We start from the raw sequence: 22,877 nt of genomic DNA, 5'->3' as shown, positions 1-22,877 counted from the left end.
TCTCACTTTTTCACTAAATCACCAACAATAACTTCAATTCATTGCAATTGCTTTCGTTTGCAGATTATTTCATCTTTTCACACCTTTGTGTGCATGCGTTTTTATTTCATCCAAATCGTTTCGTAGCCCGTTTGCATAGAGGCAAGGGCCCATTATTCGTCCGGGTTTAATCATCATCTCATCATCATCCGTACACTGCCGTGCCGGTTCGTATCCTCATATCATTAATCGAGAGTTTTTTTTTTTGTTCGTTTAGTCCTTCATGCGTAATAGTTATCATCAGGTTTTTGTTTCTAGCCACGTGCCTTACGAGCAGCAAATATGTATGGTATATGGTTCTGTGTGTAATATTGTATTTTGTAGATATTTTTGTTTGTTCAACCTCCCGTCCGTTTCATGCTTTTTATACCACCAACGTTAAGTTAAGTTGTTCGATATCGAAATACTCCTGTTGCTTATAGCTGTTTACTTATATCATGTACCATTTCGGTTGCAACAACATTCGCATCCGTCATTAGTTTTTTTTCCATAGCGCAACAACAGTGTAAATTGTGTGGCGAAGAAAGTAAATGTTCCTATCGGTTAAATTCGATGCCAACGGAACATTTGTAAGCAAACACCATCTCGTTTAGCAGTAATAGCAATCCTGAAACAGTCGTTTCCAGTTTCGATCCTCTCCTGCAGCACTCAATAAAACACACTTCTTCCGCTTGGCAAAGCCCGATTCATGTTGGTTTCATTTCAAATGTAATTCAAATTATTTACGCAACGCAATCAAAAAAAAAACTTCGTGTTAGAAAAAGTGATGCATGGGAAAGTAAAGCTCAAAATAAACATATCAAGCTTGGATTTGAAAAAGAAAGGAAAATATAAAGAAGTAAAGTAAATTAATAAACGAACTAAAATTCGTACTCTTTCTTAGATTTCTGGTGCAATGCGAGAAAGAGAACCTAGAAATTGTAAAAGTGTACCTATCGCTGACACCCTAGTGCAGTGTGGCGGTAAGAGCTAATTGTAAAGTTAAAAACAACAAAACTTAAGAAAAACAGATTGTGCGCTTTAGTAATGGCGAAGGCAAGATTTTCTTCCTATCCTCTGTAAGTTACAAACGTGTTCCACATTCAAATCTTTGCTATTGTACTTCTGCAGGTCCAATGATTCGTACGTTCATTGAATTTTCAAAAGGCCATTTTAAGCATCAAAAAAGCTTAGCAATGGAATTAGAAATTGATAGCAGAAATTTAGTGTTTCAAATAGTTTGCCTACATGCCTATGCTGTTTTTTTTCTTTTATAATAACCAGATGTTTTAGAAAGTAAACTAAAGTGAAGGAAGAGGAAGGATGGGAGAGAAAAATTCCAACACAATTCTAACAAATCGAGCATAAAACGTAATGAGCATTCAGCTTCAACTTTAAATATAGCTTCTTCTGGCCCGCAATCGCTAAAACACCTATGTTTCCTCGGGCGATCCTGTAGCGGCAGCCCACACATCGATATTGTTAGCCGGGGACCAGATCGATGGAAACTGAAAAGGGCTGTACGAAGAAGAGGACGAGGAGGACCCCGAAGTGCCAGTCGAAGCACCGGACGTAGATGCTGCTGTTGATGTGACCGGCGGGACTGCTGCCACAGCTGTTTGTACAGTTGCTGGATCGGTCGTAGAAGTGGACGTAACGCCACCTCCACCAGAAGTACCATTGCCGGTACCAATGAGGTTTGGCTCTTCGGTGGAAAGTTGACGGATGAGCTGTTGTTGCGATTGTTGTTGTTGTTGTTGTTGTTGCTGCTGTTGTTGTTGCTGTTGTTGAAGTCGGTGCTGAAGAAGCATGTTATACGTTTGCTGCGGATCTTGATAAACGATCCTGTTCGATGGCAAACCGCTCATGCTCGTATGTGATCCAGCCGATGGCAAATGGTTAGAAAAGCCGGGCGGTGGAGCGACAGTTGTTTGGCCCGAAGACATTGCCGTACCGAGCCACGCATCGTTCAAATTCGCTGATGTACGATGGCCAAGCCGAACATCCGATACCGCCTGCTGCTGGTGCTGGAGAGGATGATTCCCTGGCAGCTGGTTCGCACCCGCAGCGGCCATTGCTAACTGTGAATGAAAGTGTAGTACCGATTCGTAAGCCATTTGCCGTTGCTGTTGCTGTTGCTGGTGCTGATGATGCTGCTGATACTGATGTTGCGCGTTCAGACTGTTCCACAGATCTCCCGAGCGCCAGTTTTGGTTCAACCCGCCCGACTGTGAAGCCAACGGTTTGTGCGCGGACATGGGCCACTGCAGATGTGCCTCCATCGTGCTGTTCCAATCGTGGTGATTGTGTGGCTGTTGCTGGTGCTGCTGTCCTCCGGACGTGTGAAACGATGCACGATGCGCATCCAGAAAATCATTCTCAACGGAACCCGCGCCGGTCGTATCTGTTTGTTGATTGTTACCACCATTAGACAGCCCGGTCGAGTGATCCGCATAACCGTGGCCAGCGATTGACAGTAGCGACGATGTAGTGATACCATTCATCGTTCCATTCGATCCACCCGCCATCGAAGCAATGCCACGGTACTGATCATTCTGCCGGTGAGGGAAATCGGCAAACGATTGGGAAAAGAAACTGTCCGACTGTTGTCCGCCATTCATCGTCTTGCTAATGGGGGCGGCGGAATCACTGCTCGAACCCGCCGTCAGCTGTGTCGGATTGTGTATAACGTGTCCTCCAAATGGTTCCCAACATTTAGCGATATTTGCCCCAGCTCTACCACCCATCATATGGCCGATCATTCCATCGCATTCTTCTTCCTCACCATCGGCATTGTGTCCACCGGTGGGTGATTTTTTCGACGTACCAATCGGTCCAAGATCTGGTGACGCACTGGTTACTACAAACGGTGCCGAACATTCCTTTTCGAGCGTTCCCCCAATATAGCTATCGTCTTTCGATTTTTGCTCGGTGCGATTCGACGCGATCGTACCGGAGGACGGACCGTTGTTGGGAAGATCCTGCAGTGAATGTAGCGGCTTGCGATAGTTTTGTGTACTTCCTGCGGAGGATCCTGTCGCCGTGCCGTACGCATTACTTGCATGTGAACGTACATGATTGGTTGTTTTGTCAACGGTTTGATTGCTCGAAACACTGCCGGAAACTCCAGCCAGCCAGGGTAATGATTCCATGCTCAGCAAGATCGAACTGACCGTGGATTGTTTCGCACCGAGCTTTGTCGATGTGGCCGGCGTTTGTGCAACAACATCGCTAAAGCGGGCACAGTTCTCACCCCAAACCGTAGCAGCAGCAGCATTCGACGACGGTACCGGTACGGATGCGTTCTGCAGAATTGTACCAAGCGTGGTAGATTTGTGCTGTTGCTGCGCGGGTGTATTGAACTGTAGTGCCGTGCCCTTGTAATGCTGCGCACCGCCCGCCGATGCTCCCTTAACATTCGTGCCTTTCTTGCTTTGGTTGGGCTTCCGTTCACGGCCGGGTGTTTTGCTAAACTTTTTCGTTTGCGACAGTTGCTGCTGATGCTGATGTTGTAGTGATGATTCCACCTAAAACGAAACGAAAGTAGTATCAAAATAAAAGCAACAAATGAGCGTAGGTATCGGTTAACTTTATCAATGTTGCTAAGCTATTTTCGGCCAAGCATCGTTTACATGACGTAAGTTAATGTTATCAAAGTTCAAAGCTCTCTCGCCCCGATAGTTAGAGCGCCATACACAACACAAGGGAAGAGACGAAATAAAATCTAATTTTAAAGACTCTTCCCATTTTGGTTGCATTTGGTGTGGAAAGGAGCACGGGTTCGTTTCTTTGCAAGATAATACGAATCTTATTGCATTTGTAGCTGTAAATGTGCTCGAGTGTATTGACATTAAACGATGGCCGCTTTTCCCTTTTCGGCAAACAAACGGAAAGCATCATGTTGCAGAGTGATCACTGATTAAGAAGCAAAAACAAAACAATTCGAGCAAAAACACAACCAAATACCATTGATTATTTTGGCTGTGAATTCCTTTGCCCATAAATGTCACATCTATTTCATCAGGGGATCATTTAATGATATTTGGTCTGTAGAAAACTAAACGATTTAATATTTTATAGCCTATTTAATATATTATAGCCTATTGCAATATTAAGGCATCGAAACAAAAGAAAAAAGCTGATTATTTTCTTAAATCTGTGACTCTCGTTCACCAGCCAAGTTTGCCGTTCCCTGTGTTAGAACGGTTCTGAAACCAAGACGACTAAAGCATACGTGTGTATGGGGTGGTGTGTTGTGCTGTTTGTTTTTCAGTTCTAAAATAAATAAAAACATTCTTCATGTGCACAGGGCATCAACAACTCGTCGGCCTGCGCCGCCGTATGTCACCATAGCATGGACGATCGAGAACTGCTCAATCTTTTCTCTTCGATGGAGAGCTCAATCGTCTTTGTCACACACGCATTTATGTACCCGTGGACGGTAATCTTGTGCATAGTTAAGCATGACATCGGCAGCTTGCGAGTAAGCGATCGAATAGAACCAGCGTCTCGGTTTAGCATGCGCGTGGTTACCACACACGGCAGAATCACGCATAACATTCCATGGAGCCGCGCACATGGATCACCAGCTACAACACTACCACGTGCGTCATCTTTCCTGTCTTCTACACGTTTCCGAAGCGCACACACACACACACAAAACCCCATCCCTTGCATATTGGACCGCTCACGTGCGACACCATCCATACGCACGAGAGTTTTCATATCGTACCGGCGGAGGCGCGCATGCGTACCGATCTAAAAACAACAATTGATAGGGGGACAAGACGATCTTCGCAAACCTCTACACACGAGGAATTTTAGCAACAAACGTATCGTTCGATACACAAAAACAAACGACTTTACGGGAGGAATTTTACAAAGGCACGAGTCTGTGAGACATCGCTCAAACATTGTCGTGTGTATGATTGTGACCATTAATCGTGTTGCAGCTATCGTCAATCAACCTGAGGTTTCGCGACGTCTCACTCGTCGTACGCTCTTCCCAACATATACGGGGTGGCTGATAAATGAACCTATAAACAAATGCAACTGCGTTTAACCCTTTTCAAGGGGGCATTACACTCAAGGGGAATCTGAAAAAATGGGGCAATTTTTGGTGGACTTCTCTTTTCACCTTATTTATCATCTTTATAAAAAAGGGAAGTCATTTGAATTAAAGTTTATGATAAAGAATACACACCAAAGATTGTTTTTTTTTTGTATCTGCCAGAGTGTCCTACCCCCTAAATCAGGATTTCGAGCTACTACTCCAATGAATTACAGTCCAATTTCCTGAAAACAATAACATAATTATATTCATTATATATTATTTTCCCCTACCTGTGCATTTCCGTTTCCGCTGGTAAGCTTTTCCTGGCTTATGATATTACCACTGGAACTATTTTCCTTTCCACCACTATCAGTTGATCCGGTTGCACCGCTGAAAGGGTTGGTTTTGTCACCGCCCGGCTTCACACTGGTCACAGATGATTCTTGCTGCTTGTTGTTTGAAGCTACCACCGCTGCTTTTGTCGTTCCTGTTCCGTTCGATACGCCCACCAGTTGCTTCCCGTTCGCACCGATTGATGGTCCGGTGCGTAGTTTGCTTGGAATTTCCTTCGTCGATATCTGCACCGATGGTACCACATCCTTCGTAGCGGGTGTTGCTACGGTGGCCGATGTGACCACCGTCGACGTAGTTACTTCTGCCGTGGGTTTCTGACTAGTATAGGTTGTGGTGGTGGTTCCCGTTCGCGACAGTGTGCTCGTGGCGGCAAATACCGATGCCAACGAGACGACCACCGATTCGTAACTAACCGGAAGGCTTTTCGTTTTCTTTACGTTCGTTTTGGTGGTTGCTGTTGTTGTTGCAGACTGTTGTTTTGATTGATGAGTATGCTGCGGCTGATGATGATGATGATGGTGCTGTTGCTTCGACGTCGGTGATGGTGACGAAGACGACGAAGATGTCGTTGACGCGGACGATGACGACGACGATGATGCCGAGGATGATGACGAGGAAGATGAGGAAGGCGAGGAAAGGGACAGCGAAACTGTGGATGAAATGTGCCGATCTTCGGCGGTTGGTTCTTCCGTTGCTGCTACCGACGATGAGGAGGACGCCGAGGACGATGACGACAGGGAGGACGACGAACAGGAGCTCGTATGGTGATGTTGCTTGCTGGTGGTTGAATTTGATTCAAGCACACCGGTTAAGTCACTGGTTGAAGCGCTGCTCGGTGCCGTTTTCACACCGAACGGTCCATTCTTGGCGCATTTGCTTTCCGTTTCGGATATGGACGATGGGGATTTCGTTCTGTCTTTGGTTGCTCCAGAATTGCTGCTATTGCTGCTGCTGCTTCCAGCGGAGTTGGGCAGCACATCCATCCCGATCGATGACTGTTGTTGCTCTTTCGATGGAGTAATCGAACGGCGGCTCTTGGAAAGGGATGCCTGTAAAGCACGACCACCCGCATCCAGTAGCGAAGAAGTTAAGGATGTGGTAGAAACCGCAAGGATGGGTTTAGTTGTTGCGCCAAGCTTTGTCGTGAAATCCGTCCAGCTACGATTGAATCGGCTGGACGTACTTTCCCCCGAGGATGCACCACTGCTGGCACTTCCGTTCTGAAGTCCCGTTCCCATCCCACCGCTTCCCTTCGTGTGGGTTCCATTTTTACGATCCGGTTTACGGTGGCTGTGACGCGATACCACCGACGAGGACGAATTTAGTACGCTACCGTTTTGATGACCGTTTGTCGATCCGCCGCCTGCCCGTCCATCTTTGCCAGCAGTGGTCGATTCCTTTCCACTCGTTCCATCGCCCGCTGCGTTTGAATGTTGTAGCGCAATCTGTCGCAGATCAAGCGGCGGCTGCAGCGGACCTTTCTCGCGCACGAGGCTCAAAAAATGGACCCGAAGTACACGGTTCGAGTCGAGTACGGCGGCGGCCAGCGTGCCGAACAGGACGGTTGGCAATATCACGAAAAGGACGGCCCGGAACCAGTACTCGAACCACGGTCGCGGTAGCACCCGGTTGCACACATCTAACCGATGCATCGGTACCGTTCCCAGCAGTGTAAAGTTGACGGAAAAGTGGTTAATGTTCGTGTCGAAGTGTAGTACGCGCATGACGCGCGAGAGCGTGAAATCGGGCGCGAATGCGATTTCGATCTTACGGCTCGCGTTCGGCGCCAGTTCGAACGGCGTGCAATCCAGCACCTTGAAGCCGAAACCTTCGCACGGTGTTTCCTCGATCCGGATGCCGGATATTAGGATCGGCACCTCGCCATAATTGCGCGCCGTAAACGTCCGTCTCGTTTCCACAACAAATTCCTTCTTCTCTTCATCGCCACCGCTCACCGGTTCGTCCTGCGTTACATCGTGCTTTTGGCCCTGGGCATCGATGTAATATTTCTTGAACCGACCCTCCGACCGTAGCTTCCGATAAAACCGATCGTAGCACGGTTGCGCATGTTTTTCGGTGATTTCAAACTGGAGCGCCGTCGGCGAGCCGGGTCGCCGATTGCCAAATTTGAAGAGTGGAACAACGGCCCGCGCCTGTATCCAGGCGGCATCAATTAGCGTCAGATTGTTGCGCATGTACAGCACGGTCGAGTAGGTGCCGGGCAGCTGGGCACTAAACTTGATCGCGATCCGCAGAAACGATTGTGGTTTCACGTAGTTGACGTATATGTCGTCACTGTCGAACAGGAAGAAGGAAAATACGCTCTCCTCGCTTAGGCTACAGTTGTCACAGGCGGTTAACACCTCGGGAGGTAAGTTGATGCCGCTACCAACACCACCACCACCGCCACCGTCCACTATCGGCTGCCGTCCATGGATCGCCACATCGTGCAGTACCAGATGCACGAACAGTATCTGATCCGATGGATTGTTGATCGTTATCAACCGGACCGCTTCCTGCTCTACCTGCAACGTCGGAAAGAACACATTCTCGTCCAGCAGCTTAGGCCACACCAGATCGACGCTTGCGTTAAAATCGAACCGCCGGCTTGATTCGGCCAGCACCTGAAAGTGTACGCTCGTGAGCCGCTGTCTCATCTCCGCATAGCGCTGCAGCTGTTGCAACAGTTTGTCACTGTCCAGCCGCCGGTACTGCTCGTAACAGTCGAGCGTTGCCATCCACTTGACGCCGAACGGTTTCGACAGCAGATCGAAGCTGCTGTAACAGTCTGCTACCGGGCCACAGTGGGCCTTCGGGTCGAGCGTCAACCGACCGATGCTGGTGACCGTGTCCGGGTACAGCACGACCGGTTGATTCGGTGCAAGCGGCCGCTGCTTGTCCGCTGACAGGAACTCGTAGCTTAGCCCGGGCACATCCGTACGAATACTTTCGATCTGAATCTTGGTCGGAAAGCTGGAGGCGGCCAACAGTGACAGCGAGCATAGCTTCCCCTTTGGTAGTGAGTAAGGAAAAGAGAACAAGAAAAAAAAAGGAAGAATTAAAATCAAACCCACACACAAACGCAAACCAGTTTAGAGTGAAAAGTGAAAGCAATTGTGAAATGCAACAGCACGGGTGACGGTCGCAAATAGGGACATTTACATATTGCCATTTTTTTGTAATTTTCTTTATATTTTTACAGATATAATACTTTGAATTGATTTCGATACCAAATAGAGTAGAAAAACTAAAGAATCATATCAGTTCCAAGGGTATGGAACTTGGTTCCTCGAATAACTTCTGTAGCCATTGGTGCCATCTATCGACCACAGGTTAAAGATTGGCGATCCGTTGGATACCGACCGAGTTATAGGCAAAACTTGGTGCAAAAATAAAGAAAATTTTACATTTTCTCAAACAGGGTATGGAACGTGGTTTCTCGAATAACTTCTGGCACAGACACCTGAGAGCATGGCCGTCCAAGAAGAAAATGTAGCCATTGATGCCATCTATCGACCACAGGTTAAAGATTGGCGATCCGTTGAATACCGACCGAGTTATAGGCAAAACTTGGTGCAAAAATGAGCCTTAGTAAATTTTTATATTTTTGATTTTTTTGATTTTTTGATTATTTTTCACTCTTTTTTTTATTTAAAGCATTACTTGAGTGAAAAGAAACACATTGCAACCAATTGGCATTAAAATAAACCAATTTAATTTTTTTTGCAAAAATTCCCAAAAAAATGGCAAGGGGTACCCCTTATGAAATTTTCGAGTTGAAAATTTTTTTAAATTTTTTTTCTGATTTTTTATTCTTTTTTGTGTTTAAAGCATTATTTGAGTGAAAAGAAACCTATTGCAACAAATTCGAATTAAAATATATCACATTTTTAAATTTTGCTAATTTACTCAAAAATGAGGAAAATTTTACATTTTCTCAAACAGGGTAAGGAACTTGGTTCCTCGAATAACTTCTGGCACAGACATCTGAGGGTATGGCCGTCCAAGAAGAAAATGTAGCCATTGGTGCCATCTATCGACCACAGGTTAAAGATTGGCGATCCGTTGGATACCGACCGAGTTATAGGCAAAACTTGGTGCAAAAATAAAGAAAATTTTACATTTTCTCAAACAGGGTATGGAACGTGGTTTCTCGAATAACTTCTGGCACAGACACCTGAGAGCATGGCCGTCCAAGAAGAAAATGTAGCCATTGATGCCATCTATCGACCACAGGTTAAAGATTGGCGATCCGTTGAATACCGACCTAGTTATAGGCAAAACTTGGTGCAAAAATGAGCCTTAGTAAATTTTTATATTTTTGATTTTTTTGATTTTTTGATTATTTTTCACTCTTTTTTTTATTTAAAGCATTACTTGAGTGAAAAGAAACACATTGCAACCAATTGGCATTAAAATAAACCAATTTAATTTTTTTTGCAAAAATTCCCAAAAAAATGGCAAGGGGTACCCCTTATGAAATTTTCGAGTTGAAAATTTTTTTAAATTTTTTTTCTGATTTTTTATTCTTTTTTGTGTTTAAAGCATTATTTGAGTGAAAAGAAACCTATTGCAACAAATTCGAATTAAAATATATCACATTTTTAAATTTTGCTAATTTACTCAAAAATGAGGAAAATTTTACATTTTCTCAAACAGGGTAAGGAACTTGGTTCCTCGAATAACTTCTGGCACAGACATCTGAGGGTATGGCCGTCCAAGAAGAAAATGTAGCCATTGGTGCCATCTATCGACCACAGGTTAAAGATTGGCGATCCGTTGGATACCGACCGAGTTATAGGCAAAACTTGGTGCAAAAATAAAGAAAATTTTACATTTTCTCAAACAGGGTATGGAACGTGGTTTCTCGAATAACTTCTGGCACAGACACCTGAGAGCATGGCCGTCCAAGAAGAAAATGTAGCCATTGATGCCATCTATCGACCACAGGTTAAAGATTGGCGATCCGTTGAATACCGACCTAGTTATAGGCAAAACTTGGTGCAAAAATGAGCCTTAGTAAATTTTTATATTTTTGATTTTTTTGATTTTTTGATTATTTTTCACTCTTTTTTTTATTTAAAGCATTACTTGAGTGAAAAGAAACACATTGCAACCAATTGGCATTAAAATAAACCAATTTAATTTTTTTTGCAAAAATTCCCAAAAAAATGGCAAGGGGTACCCCTTATGAAATTTTCGAGTTGAAAATTTTTTTAAATTTTTTTTCTGATTTTTTATTCTTTTTTGTGTTTAAAGCATTATTTGAGTGAAAAGAAACCTATTGCAACAAATTTGAATTAAAATATATCACATTTTTAAATTTTGCTAATTTACTCAAAAATGAGGAAAATTTTACATTTTCTCAAACAGGGTAAGGAACTTGGTTCCTCGAATAACTTCTGGCACAGACATCTGAGGGTATGGCCGTCCAAGAAGAAAATGTAGCCATTGGTGCCATCTATCGACCACAGGTTAAAGATTGGCGATCCGTTGGATACCGACCGAGTTATAGGCAAAACTTGGTGCAAAAATAAAGAAAATTTTACATTTTCTCAAACAGGGTATGGAACGTGGTTTCTCGAATAACTTCTGGCACAGACACCTGAGAGCATGGCCGTCCAAGAAGAAAATGTAGCCATTGGTGCCATCTATCGACCACAGGTTAAAGATTGGCGATCCGTTGGATACCGACAGAGTTATAGGCAAAACTTGGCGCAAAAATGAGGAAAATTTTACATTTTCTCAACAGGGTATGGAACTTGTTTCCTCGAATAACTTCTGGCACAGACATCTGAGGGTATGGCCGTCCAAGAAGAAAATGTAGCCATTGGTGCCATCTATCGACCACAGGTTAAAGATTGGCGATCCGTTGGATACCGACCGAGTTATAGGCAAAACTTGGTGCAAAAATAAAGAAAATTTTACATTTTCTCAAACAGGGTATGGAACGTGGTTTCTCGAATAACTTCTGGCACAGACACCTGAGAGCATGGCCGTCCAAGAAGAAAATGTAGCCATTGATGCCATCTATCGACCACAGGTTAAAGATTGGCGATCCGTTGGATACCGAGGGTTCCATACCCTGTTTGAATCGTATTCTGTGCGATCGCGAGGTCTTCGGACAGTCACTTCAGAGGTAATCTCTTTTGAGAGAATACTCTTAACCACTTCTTTTGCATTAATTCTAGAAAATTTATAATAGAAGCATTTATTTGTAGCATAAACGAACTAGTTTTAGAACCGAAATTTATCATTTAAGGTTCTAAAATTTGCCTTTTTTGCAGTTCTTCTTCTCCAAGTCGTACCTTGTACTACATGCGTGTTAATGAACCATCGATATCAGTTCCAATTCCTAAAAATAATTAATCAATGCGTTAGACCTAAAACAAAACCCCAATTCGTACAACTTTCTTAGGCACAAGCCCTAAAAGCCTACTTTCATTTATAGAACTCAATCGAGGGAATCGATTCAACTTGACCAAGCCCACTGGTTCATTTGCAATTGATTAATGAACAGCGTAAAAAACCTAACAACCACACCAAGACGTCATGTTATGCTTGTTTCGTGCTCGATGCGTCCATTCGCCCAACAACAATCGGAAGCCTTGTTTCATGTTCGCTCTGACAAGGACCTGGCGCCTGGTGAGTTTTAGACACTGATAATGATGTTATCGATTATTAGCTACAGTTTAGTATTTTCAGTGTCCCGCTGTAACGTACGTTGTAATCCATGTACTCAGCGATCATTATCAGTAATATTGACGAAGATCCGATTTCCATCCGATGCTCCCGAATATCCCGAAACCACTACACACTTTGGACCTAATGGCCCAGTTTCCAACCAATGCATACTTTTTCGTAGCGCACCATGTATATGGCTTTATTAGCAGATCTGGACGAGACACACCATCTTGAACGATCGTAACTTTTGCCGCTTCCGTGTGCTAACGATTATTTGCTGATCTTATGCGAATCCCGTGATCGATCGTGCACCATCATACACATCATTATCAGCTGATTTGTTTGTGTCCAGAAGTTATAAAACAGCAACCGAGTGGAGCACCGGCAGAGAAGGAAAACATGTCTACAACGGCAAGGTCACTTACGAAAACATACCCACCTTATCAGTCCCATAAAACCAACACACCACTCGGCCCTTTCTGCCCAGTGAAGATCCAAGATTCTAGTCTTCTCGATGAGTGGTCGTATTTTTGTTGTTTGTTGCCTAGCTTCTCCCGACCACTACCTGATTACCCCGAGCAGCTCTCCGATACGAGCTGATAATCAACCGAACAAACAAAACGTGCCCCCTCACAAGAAAGCATCACTTCGCAACGAGAGTTCGCGATTGTAATGCAAAACCGCACGATCTTGCCGCCAAGATATGGGTAGATCGAGAGCAAACGCACTCCACAAGGCGAATGGAAGCCAAGCTCGGACAAAGCGTCTTGTGCGTCTTGTGTTGCGCGAGTTCGCCTAAAGTGCAAACGGATTGCGCACACGAACTCCTTTTGCGGGGGGTTGCCCTACCGATACGATAAGATGGCATTCGGTCCGTTACGGGGTTGAATGTAGGGCTGAACCTTCGTTGTCTAGCCGGTGTGAATAGTCTTGTCCACTGTCCTGGATATAAATTCGTTGAACTACATCTCTGTCCCATTGAATTTCTGAACTCAAACGCTAACCCCGTTCTTATCGCGACACGATAAAAATGCATATTCCCGTCGCCGAGTGTTCGGTTTATCGTGCTTGTGGAAAGCCCAAAACTCAACTAACACGTGAGTTCCGTGAAATCTATCAAACTCAGTTCGCGACTACTTCAATGCATCGCGTCACTCACACCAACCGAACTAAAGATCCAGTTCGTACTAGATATGAAGTGTTTAATAATCTACCTCCAATCAACAAACTTATATGCGAAAGATTGATTTCCATGTCTTCGACGATCACAAGTGTCGTTTCAGATATTTCACCCACTTAAAATGGGGCAAAAAAGCGATAATTACCACACAACCACTTCAGAGACCATCTTATTGGCCCATTCGCCCATTCGTGAGTCGAGAGGTTCTTCCTTCACGATCTGTTTATCAAGTGCGAAATTGGCTGTACTGCGTATTGCAATGAAATCCGGTATGCGGGAATGATTTGACAGCTGATCAAACACACATCAAAGCTTGGTCTCGCGCTAGCTAAACGGTGATGCAGGAAATAGACACGTTGTACCTATATCTCTTTTTTGTTGTTGAAGATAATAAAATGCGTCTTTTCTTTTATGCGATGAAACACGAAGAAGAAAAAACTTCAAACATTAGAAACAGACCAATAATGCTGGACTGCCTTCAAAGGATGCAAAATTGGAGCGCACATCTGCGAGACGGATTTGCATACGGACAAAACATCCACTTCCAATTCAACCCTAGGAAAATGTCACCGGTATCATCTCCGCGTGTTTCACTCATTTCCGTAACATTTGGGTTTTATTTTCGAATGTTAAATATTTATCATCAACTATCAACTAAGCCGGTAGATCACACAAATGCAAACAAAGGAAAGGAAGAAACATGCATCCTGTTTGATAGAACTTCATTAAAACCAGTTTTTTGCTAGTAACAAAAAAAATCTTGTCAGCACTAGGCAAAATATTATAGTTCAAAAATTATTTCGACTAATTGTAAATATTAATTGCAAACATTAAAAGCGATACGCTCGCTAGGAGTGTTCCCACACACCACAACATTAAGAGCTTTATCGCATAAATAATCACATAATGGGGTGAAAAATTAAACACAAAAACCTAGCGACAAAAACAACAAACCACAAAACAACGAAAACGGAACATTTACGTTTGGTTTGCGGTGTAGCGGCTCTTATCAATTAGCTTTATCACTGTTATTAATCTCAAATCTTTAAATGCCTCAATTATAACATTTGCGGGTACAATCATCATATATCCATTAAATCAAGCGAAAAAAAACACGCTATATTCATAGTGACGCCATGACCTAACTATAATTCCTTCGTCTTTCTGTTAAAAATTTCCAACAAAAGCATTCACTGCATCAAGCCAGTATGAAAAAAAGATATTAAATGAATTCACACTATTCACAAAGAAATAAATTTAACCCAAAAATTTCCGGTATTTTTCGCCACTTTCTTACCACGTTTTTGCTGCGCGTCGTTAATCCTCTGCAACTCTCCACTTCATATAAATATGAGCATAAAAAAATCCCTCATAAAACTCAACCAGCTTCCAGCAACTTTGGTGTGGGGTTGATGTGTGTTTTTTTTTTTTGCTTCTCCGACCAAACGAGCCCCACAACATAACACCGGTTACTTTTTTGTGGCAACATTTTGCATACATTTTGTCATCCCCAAAACCGCACAGTGTCGCGAAACCTTCACCAAAACGATCACACGCTTTGCCCATTTGACGATCGCTGAAATTCAGGACCATTAATGGAGATTTTGCTGGCGTTACTATCGAATCCGCTGGGGTTTTGGATTTCGGGTTTTCTTTTCTGCAGGGGTATAGTGAAACTTTCACTAAACAGAACCTATCGCAGCATAACGCTTGAAACCGCCGTTATTTAAAATATTGCCGAGTGTTGGGTGACTGGTTAACAGACGTTTGGGTCTTATCGGTGAACTCGTATTCATATTCTTAAATAGAAAAGCTTATATCTTCGGGTTTCCCCATCGCAATCGTATTAGCATTAAGTATTACTCACACCGTTCGTTGGCGAGTTCATGGTAAATCAAACATCTTTGTTTAATTGACAAAGGCAGAAATTGACCATAATATGCCTGACATCAACAAGGGCAAGGGCAAATATTATCACAAGACAAATATATCCAATCCTTAGACCATGATTAAGCCAAGACTTATAAAGTAGTCTCTAATCGTTTTATTTCTTTTTTTTGGTATGAGTTTATAGTTTTAAAAGCAAAAGCGCAAACACGTTGGCTAATGAGTTGATAATAAAGGGCCCACTTCTTTTTTTTTAAATCCATGTTCTATCTTCCAGGTTCATGCTGGCAAGAACCTCAGTAAAAGCTTCCCAAAACATAAATGTTAGTACTTGGTACAGCTTTTCGTGGCCTTGGTGATCAGCTGTCACTACGTTTTGGCCTCTTCCGACAAAAGTCTTCCAACGCACCTGAGTGCAGTTGCGAAGGTTGGCGATCATTGGAAAAATGTTAACCTTATCCAATCAGAAAGAAAGTTTTAATTGAACCGCCTCTTCTTAGAGACTTCCAGCTTTTCTACTCTTTCGTCGTTTACTTCACCCTTGAAAGAATAGATCACTTCGTTCTCGATCTTCATCTTCAATTTCGGCTGCTCATTACGGCGATGCAGATCTACATGATTCTGTGGACACGAAGTGCCTAGCCATATAAAACTACTTCACTCCAGTGTGACGCATACGGAAAAAAGAAAAAAACACTGGAATACAATACCGCTAGATGGCAGGGACTAGGGGCAGGCCGGTGGTGTATGTGATAAACAGCGCCGGTCCACACGGCAGGACAGAGTTCAAATCCCATTCGGACCGTCCCCCCGTAGCAAGGGCTGACAATCCGGTTACGCGGTAAAATAAGTCTAGTAAGCCAGAAATGACCTTACAGGCCATTAAGGTCGTTAAAGCCAAGAAGAGAGATGACAGGGAGCCCTTGTGAAAAATCGTTAAAATCATTCCATTTTCTTTAGAACATGATGTATCAGCTTCTTCCCTAAGTTGGAAGGCAAATTTAGGGAGGAATAAACCTCTGAATATATACAGTGAAACAGAGATTTCACAGAACATAGGAGGTCACGGACAACCCGCGTAATAATAATAATAATAAGAAGAAGTTTCTTCCCTTGCTATGAATCAAGTTCTGCCAATGTTTGGATGACTAATGAATGTTAAATGTCTTCTACTTTTGTAGCTCTACAACTTCAGGACTTATTGTAACTTTTTAAGAATATATTCCCCGTAGTATTCACACAGTTGAGTGCAATTTCAAAACTTATCAAAACTTGTTGGAATTGCTAATCCAGTACGACGAGAGCTCGGTCCAGAAGTCCCAGAGCTGTCGTTTTCTATTCAACCCTCACGAGCTGAAACTGTTCTGTGAAGGTGTTCTGCCTTAAATGTTCCTTACTGCTCTCTCTCTCTCTCTCTCTGTGACCAAGTTTCTCCCTCCCTTTCTTGCATTAAGTACACTTACCGGAAAACAATCGTCAAAGCGTAACCGCTCACGCATCAGGTGCAACTCGCCAACGGCCGTGGTAAACCGTAGCGGCGTCACGATCTCCTCGTAGTCCGTCTTGACCGTGAACCGACCCTGGTAACTGTCAATTGTGCCACTCTGCACGCTGATCTGGTACACGATCCATTCGCCCGGTTGTACCGTGTGGCAGAACACCAACCCATCCAACCGGAGCGGCCCACAACCCCGCAGGATGACCGTGATGGTGGGCGCACCAACTGCACCGTCCGACGTGATCGCTCCCTTCCAGTGTATGATCGGGATGGGGATGGGATTGCGGTTGCGAAATGCGACCAGCGCCTCACCGATCGTTGCGATCGGCAGCACACCAAAGTCAAGCTCCTGCACTTCACCTTCCATCCCGCCGGTACCACCCTTCCTAGCCGCTTCGTGCTGCGGCTGTACGAGTCCCGTCGGTGTTAGTAACGATGCGTCCCGCACCGTTGGCGAGAGGAGCCGCTCCAACCGTCCACTGTACCCCAGCACGGGCAGCTCGTACTCGCTAATGTTGGTCACGAGCCGAAATGATGTGAAAATCGTGTACGGTTGCCGTGGGTCGGCCCACACCGTATCGGTAACCTTCCGGTGGATGCGCAGCAGCGTCCGCTCGTCGTTCGGCTGCAGCACGATCGGCCGGAAGTGTTCGATCGCGAAATATCGCGAACAGTTCTCAGGTACGCTAATGTTCGTGATGGACAATGGCACGTTGAAGTGATTCCGGACGACCAGTTCCCGGCCCCGACCACCGTCCCGGCTCGCTGACTCCTCGTCCTCCCTAACCTCCGGCGATGCTTGATCGTGCGTCGGTAGCAGAAATCGCAACGCTTCCTCATTATACTGGATGCTGCCCTTAAGCACCTCGCCAGCGAACGGTATGTAGTAGACGCTCGGCATAACCTTCGCCGACCGTTCGGATCCACCGTCCGCTGCTGCTTCCTCCGTGGTAGCAGCCGATCCGTCGTACTCGTTCATACGTAAAACCACCCGCTCATACTCGTCCCCGTTCCGTGCACTTTCGCCGGTTCCGGTCCCGGCCGTTTCCTCCTGACTGTGCAGCTCTTCCTGTTGCTCACCGTCCTCTTCTACCTCTTCCTCGTCCCCCATCGCTTGCTCTCCTCCCTCCGACGAGGACAGTATTCGTTCGAGTTTGAGCAGTATACGCCCGCTAATGTGCCGCCGTTCGCTCGTCAACTTTGACCAATCAAACTCCACGTGTAACGTAGGCCCGTCCGCGACCAGCACCTGCATACAGTGGACCGATTCCAGATCGTCGGTCTGCACGAGCCAACTCTTCACCCGCACGGACTGACTGCCGGAGTTGTACAGATCCAGGCTGAGCCGCGTCACGTTACGCCCGCTCCGTACGCTCAGCCCAAACTCGCTATCGTCCACCGGTGCGGCCAAGGCCGATGCCGCCATCGTAGTGTGTCGGGCCGCCGTGCTCACCACCTCCGACTGGGACGAGGCAATGCCGAGCTCGAGAAATGGTATGCGCGAGTACAGGCCCGTCTCCTTCGTGATTTCTACCTCGATCGGCACGACCAGCATCTTGTCGACGAGCGACGGATTGGCCGCACCGCCTGAGATCTTGATCCGGACGTACGCGATATGGTTGCCGGGGGTGCGCCCATGAAACCGCACCCTTATCACGGTGCGCGTACTGTGGGGCGGTATTTCCCACAGTGTCTGTGGGCCCTCCTGGCCACCGCTCGGTAGCTCCAGCTGAAAGTTCCCCCCACTGCTGTACACCTCCACAATCTGGAGCGGTGTGTCGTGCGGGTTGTACAGCGTAATTTCCGGCGAGAGGGTCGCATTGAGCGGTGCCTGCAAACCGACGAGCGGTCGCAACCGGTACGGACATTCGATGCCTTCGCCCTGCACCGGATACCGGAGCATACCGAAGGATGTGTGTACCAGCAGCGAACCATCCGCGGCCCCAAGCTTCCGGGGCAGAAACACCACATTGAAGCTGGTATTGCCGCCGGGCGGGATGACCTTCTCCTTGAAGTACGAGCTGGAAAATTCGGCCGTACTGCCAGAGATGGAACCGAGATAGACGCTACGGTTTTTGTGCCGATTGAACAACACTATCAGCTGGTTGTGCGGGTCACCGATGGACCGGTGGGCGAAGTTTAGCTGTGCAGGAAGAAAGAACAGATGTGTGGCCGCTTCCTCGCTGAGCGTTTGCTGGCCCGCACCGAGCAGCACACCGTCCTCGTCCAGTATGATACCATCGATCAGCGTCGAGGAGGCGGCTGACGCCGAACCGGTCTGTGTCGCCGACTGTGTGGAGGCGCTGTGAGAGGATGTGGATCCGGTGGTGGCGGAAGAGGCTGTACCTTCCGGTGTGGCTGCAACCGTTTGAAAGTGCACCTGCGATTCCAGCTGCAGCAGAACGAGCAGGACCAGCGCTAGGAGTCGCGCTGTCCACCGGTGCTGTCTGCTGATGTTGCTGCCTCTACTTATCCAGCTTCTGGCATGGTTCTCTTCGCCGCCTACTGTGAACATGATGGTGGGGGTTGCTTTGGTGATGCCGTTTTAAAGGTGATAATGTGACCAGTGCTTGCCGCTGTACGGTAAAAACGCACACGCACCGCGTTGGTTTGCCCTCACGCAACGCCCTCGCTACAGCACGCACGATTCCTTTTTTTTTTGTTTTCTTTGGTCGGTTTAGATCGATTTTTTCTTTCTGCTGTCACCACACGCGGACAAACCGACCGAAGATGCAATAGTAGAGAGAAGAAGGGAAAAAAACAAAAACACACAGGCAGCTGCTGCTGCTGCCTTCTGCTTGCTCGGATGCAACTACACACAGAGACCTACTTTGTCAAGGATGCACTCGGCCGCGTGCTGTGGATATATTCGTTTGTTTCACACACTTTCCTCACAACGCACCTTCTCTCTTTTTCTCACTTACTATCGAATGCTTTACTTGCTATTTATTTTTGTCATTCACTTTTCACCACACTTCGCTGTGCCGGCACTGCAACTGCTGCTGCTGCTGCTGTTGCGGTTGTTGCGTTTTGTTAGCTGAAACTGTGCAGCTGATAGGCGGCAAACTTCGCCGCCTTTGGTTGATCGATGAGCAGCGAATTAGTAGTGGCCGCTTGTGACGACGATGTTGCTGCTGCTGGTCACGGGATGTTGACGGTGGCGACGACGACAGCCAGTTCATATTTTCTGTGACCCCCTCCACGCGCCGGTACACGCTGATGAGCCTTCTGCGCCGGATGCCGCGTTTCTTTGCGGGAATCCACCACACTCCGGCAGGAGTTCTTTCGCTTGTTGTTTTGCCTCTTCCCGACAGTACCGGACAGGGGAACGTTAAACCGCATCCGGCAGCATTTCGTTTGAAGAGAGACCAGATGGCGCGCAGTCTTCCTTTGGTTGCCTTGTGGTTCGCTTAAAAAAACACGCACACTGACACACACACACAGTGCGTACTCTGGCACGCATATACACACTTGCACGCACGCACGCACCGTTCGCTGCGATAGGAAAGAGAAGGAAAATTGTTGCTTTAACCAGCACGATAAGGAAAGCTACTTGGATCTGAGAAATGATGAGATAAAACGGAACACAACAATCGCACGAGGTCGAAGTGACACAAACAAAACCCCACACACACACACACACAAGCCCGTACACGCATACGCAATTAGAAGATCTCCACAAAAAAAACACGCGTTTTTGCCGAACATAAGCCTGCCACCGTTTGGTGTATAAATTCATTCGCAAAAGTAGGCGATTTTTCTCGCGCATCAATGATTTTTTTTTGGCGAGGTTACCCCGAGTAACGCAGAACCAACAACGGTGCACACACACACTCCGTATCAAACGGCACTAGGGCACCAAAATTCGGTGCCCAACACACAACACGCGCAATCGGACGCTGAGCCCTGCCAGAGAGATCGGCCACGACAACCAGTTGCCTTCGAACGTATTTTCTTCGATTTACATACACGCGTTTTCCTTACAGATTTTGTGGTTTATTAGTTTCGCTATTAGGATGGGTTGAGTGGGAAGAGGATTAGTAGAAGGAAACTAGCGGACAAACCCACACACACACACACGCCACACCGTGTCCTTCCGTTCTGTCGGATGCGGTGCGGCACAGGGTGTACCCAAAGGGAACCGAAGATGAGGGCGGGGGACACGCGCAAAAAAGGAGCTACCGAGCGGTTTCGTCAAGCAGGCCAAGGAAAATCATCCGATGCAATTTGCAGCACCCTTCAACCGCAGTACACTACCGAAACTATTGACGCGAAGCTGTAGGTGTAGAGCACCACTATTCGTAGGTGGTTCTTATTCGCACACGGCAAGGTGTTACATTTCCGTAAATAAGTTCGCGGGCAAATAAATGTGAGAATTTTCACCCCGTGCAGCGACCGAGACCGACCGATTCGCAACAGGATGTGTGTGTGGATGGATGGCGGAGGGTTCAACACGGTACGAACACACAATCCTTCTCCCTTGGCCAGCTTTTAATACAACGGAAAACAGTTCCTCCTCTTACGCTTTATCACGATTTAACACGTTTTACAAAGATTTCCACCGCTGCACACGAGAACCGTACCGTTATTTCCGCTCGCGACGCTATTGTTTTTGCTTTTCTTGAAACTAAAACTCGTTCGATCCTTTCCGTGTTTCTTGCAGCGCACGATTCATCCGAATTGCTCGACTGACGTATCGGACCCTGTGCGTTGTCCGTTTATATGATCGCGTAGAGAGATTCCTTTGGCAGCAGCGGAATATTTCGTGCTCTCGGCGTAGTGCGTTGTGTTTGTTAATAGATGGCGCTACCGTAACTTCAGGCCGAATTTACGTGTAATCCAAGCTTCAGCGCTCCATGGAGTTCTTGACAGCGCTATGTTTATTTACACATCACTGAAAGTGAGCAGTGGATCAGCATAAAACATTTAAGAACTTCTTTTTAAAACCAACGTGAAAGGTAACGATCACTTTTGGCGACGTAAAACAATTTGTTTTGCTGCTGTGTAAGTATGGTTCTGTTAAATTTGCACGGATTTCCTTGCGTTCGTGAATGTGTGCACGTGCGTGCTGTGCAATGAAAATTGTGTTGACACGTCGATCAAAACTGTCGCTAGGAACCGTGAAAACAACAATCCCGAACCTTATTGTTGTGGAATAATTTGTTTCAAAGAAGAAAATTTGGTAATATTTGAGCTATTTTGTATGTTAAATAGCACACCATGGTTGACGATGGAACACGCAAAGCATTGAGCGGCATTCCGCTGCTCAAGACGAAAGCAGGCCCGAGAGATAAGGAACTTTGGGTGCAACGATTGAAGGAGGAATATCAAGCACTAATTAAGGTAAGATTCCAAAGAGAAAGCCAATCGAACGTATTGTAACCATTCACTCGATTGTTTCAGTATGTGCAAAACAACAAATCAGCCGATATGGATTGGTTCCGGTTAGAGTCGAACAAGGAAGGCACGAAGTGGTTCGGCAAATGTTGGTACATGCACAATTTACACAAGTACGAGTTTGACGTGGAGTTTGATGTATGTAGAGAATAATTGTTTCTTACAAAACCTCCCGATGCTTAATCGAATGATTTCTATCCCTAATCCAATAGATTCCAATCACGTATCCAACAACATCGCCCGAAATCGCACTGCCAGAACTTGATGGAAAGACGGCCAAAATGTACCGAGGGGGTAAAATCTGCTTAACCGACCACTTCAAACCACTGTGGGCGAGAAATGTGCCCAAGTTCGGTATTGCGCACGCGATGGCACTAGGGGTAAGTACAGAAAAATGTCCCACAAAGGCGAGAACATGACCTTAACGAATGGAAATGTATTTGCTTTAGCTATCACCGTGGTTAGCTGTAGAAGTCCCGGATCTAATAGAGAAAGGCATCATATCGTACCAGGAAAAGGGTACATCGTCTGATTAGGGAAAGTCACCGACTTTTGCCTACTAACCGTTCCACTGGTATTTGAAAGCGTGAAGATTTGTTTATTTACTCGTTTATCATTATTAATTGTTGTTTAACAAAAGAGACCAGAAAAAATGGCCTATATTTACCTTCTGTTCTTTAGCGGCGAAGGCATTCAAATATAAAAAGTGTTCCTTCTTGGTACATGCTGTCAAATGTTTGTTCAGTGTTTTATTTCTTTGCACTCTGCTTTTCACATTACTTGTTTCATAGGTATATGTAGATCGT

The 22,877-nt window shown here is 45.7% G+C and overlaps 2 protein-coding genes across 6 annotated transcripts; one reads left to right on the top strand and one right to left on the bottom strand.

Annotated features, from left to right (window-relative positions):
- Positions 1-51: 51 nt before the first annotated feature.
- Positions 52-21,378, bottom strand: LOC125765644 (transmembrane protein 131). Of its 4 annotated transcripts, none has more exons than XM_049430993.1 (4): positions 21,258-21,378; positions 16,640-20,169; positions 5,362-8,436; positions 52-3,545 (listed from the first exon to the last, which is right to left on the bottom strand). In XM_049430993.1, exons 2-4 carry the CDS (start codon positions 19,187-19,189, stop codon positions 1,452-1,454), a joined length of 7,719 nt encoding a protein of 2,572 aa, XP_049286950.1. In that variant the 5' UTR covers positions 19,190-20,169; positions 21,258-21,378; the 3' UTR covers positions 52-1,451. The 4 variants fall into 4 exon arrangements, with proteins under 4 accessions (XP_049286950.1, XP_049286951.1, XP_049286952.1 ...); XM_049430994.1 differs by having other exon boundaries at positions 21,198-21,268; XM_049430995.1 differs by lacking the exon at positions 21,258-21,378 and adding an exon at positions 20,932-21,157.
- Positions 21,379-21,496: 118 nt separating this feature from the next.
- On the top strand, positions 21,497-22,805 carry LOC125765679 (ubiquitin-fold modifier-conjugating enzyme 1). 2 transcript variants are annotated; one of them, XM_049431079.1, is made up of 5 exons: positions 21,497-21,632; positions 21,889-22,017; positions 22,078-22,209; positions 22,284-22,451; positions 22,521-22,805. In XM_049431079.1, the coding sequence occupies exons 2-5, from the start codon at positions 21,895-21,897 to the stop codon at positions 22,605-22,607; spliced, it is 510 nt and encodes a 169-aa protein (XP_049287036.1). In that variant the 5' UTR covers positions 21,497-21,632; positions 21,889-21,894; the 3' UTR covers positions 22,608-22,805. The 2 variants fall into 2 exon arrangements, with proteins under 2 accessions (XP_049287036.1, XP_049287035.1); XM_049431078.1 differs by having other exon boundaries at positions 21,518-21,678.
- Positions 22,806-22,877: the final 72 nt, after the last annotated feature.

The sequence above is a fragment of the Anopheles funestus genome, chromosome 2RL, assembly GCF_943734845.2.
Source record: "Anopheles funestus chromosome 2RL, idAnoFuneDA-416_04, whole genome shotgun sequence".
NCBI lineage: Eukaryota > Metazoa > Arthropoda > Insecta > Diptera > Culicidae > Anopheles > Anopheles funestus.
Note: the sequence above shows the minus strand (reverse complement) of the source record. Positions and strands in the feature narration are given on the sequence as shown.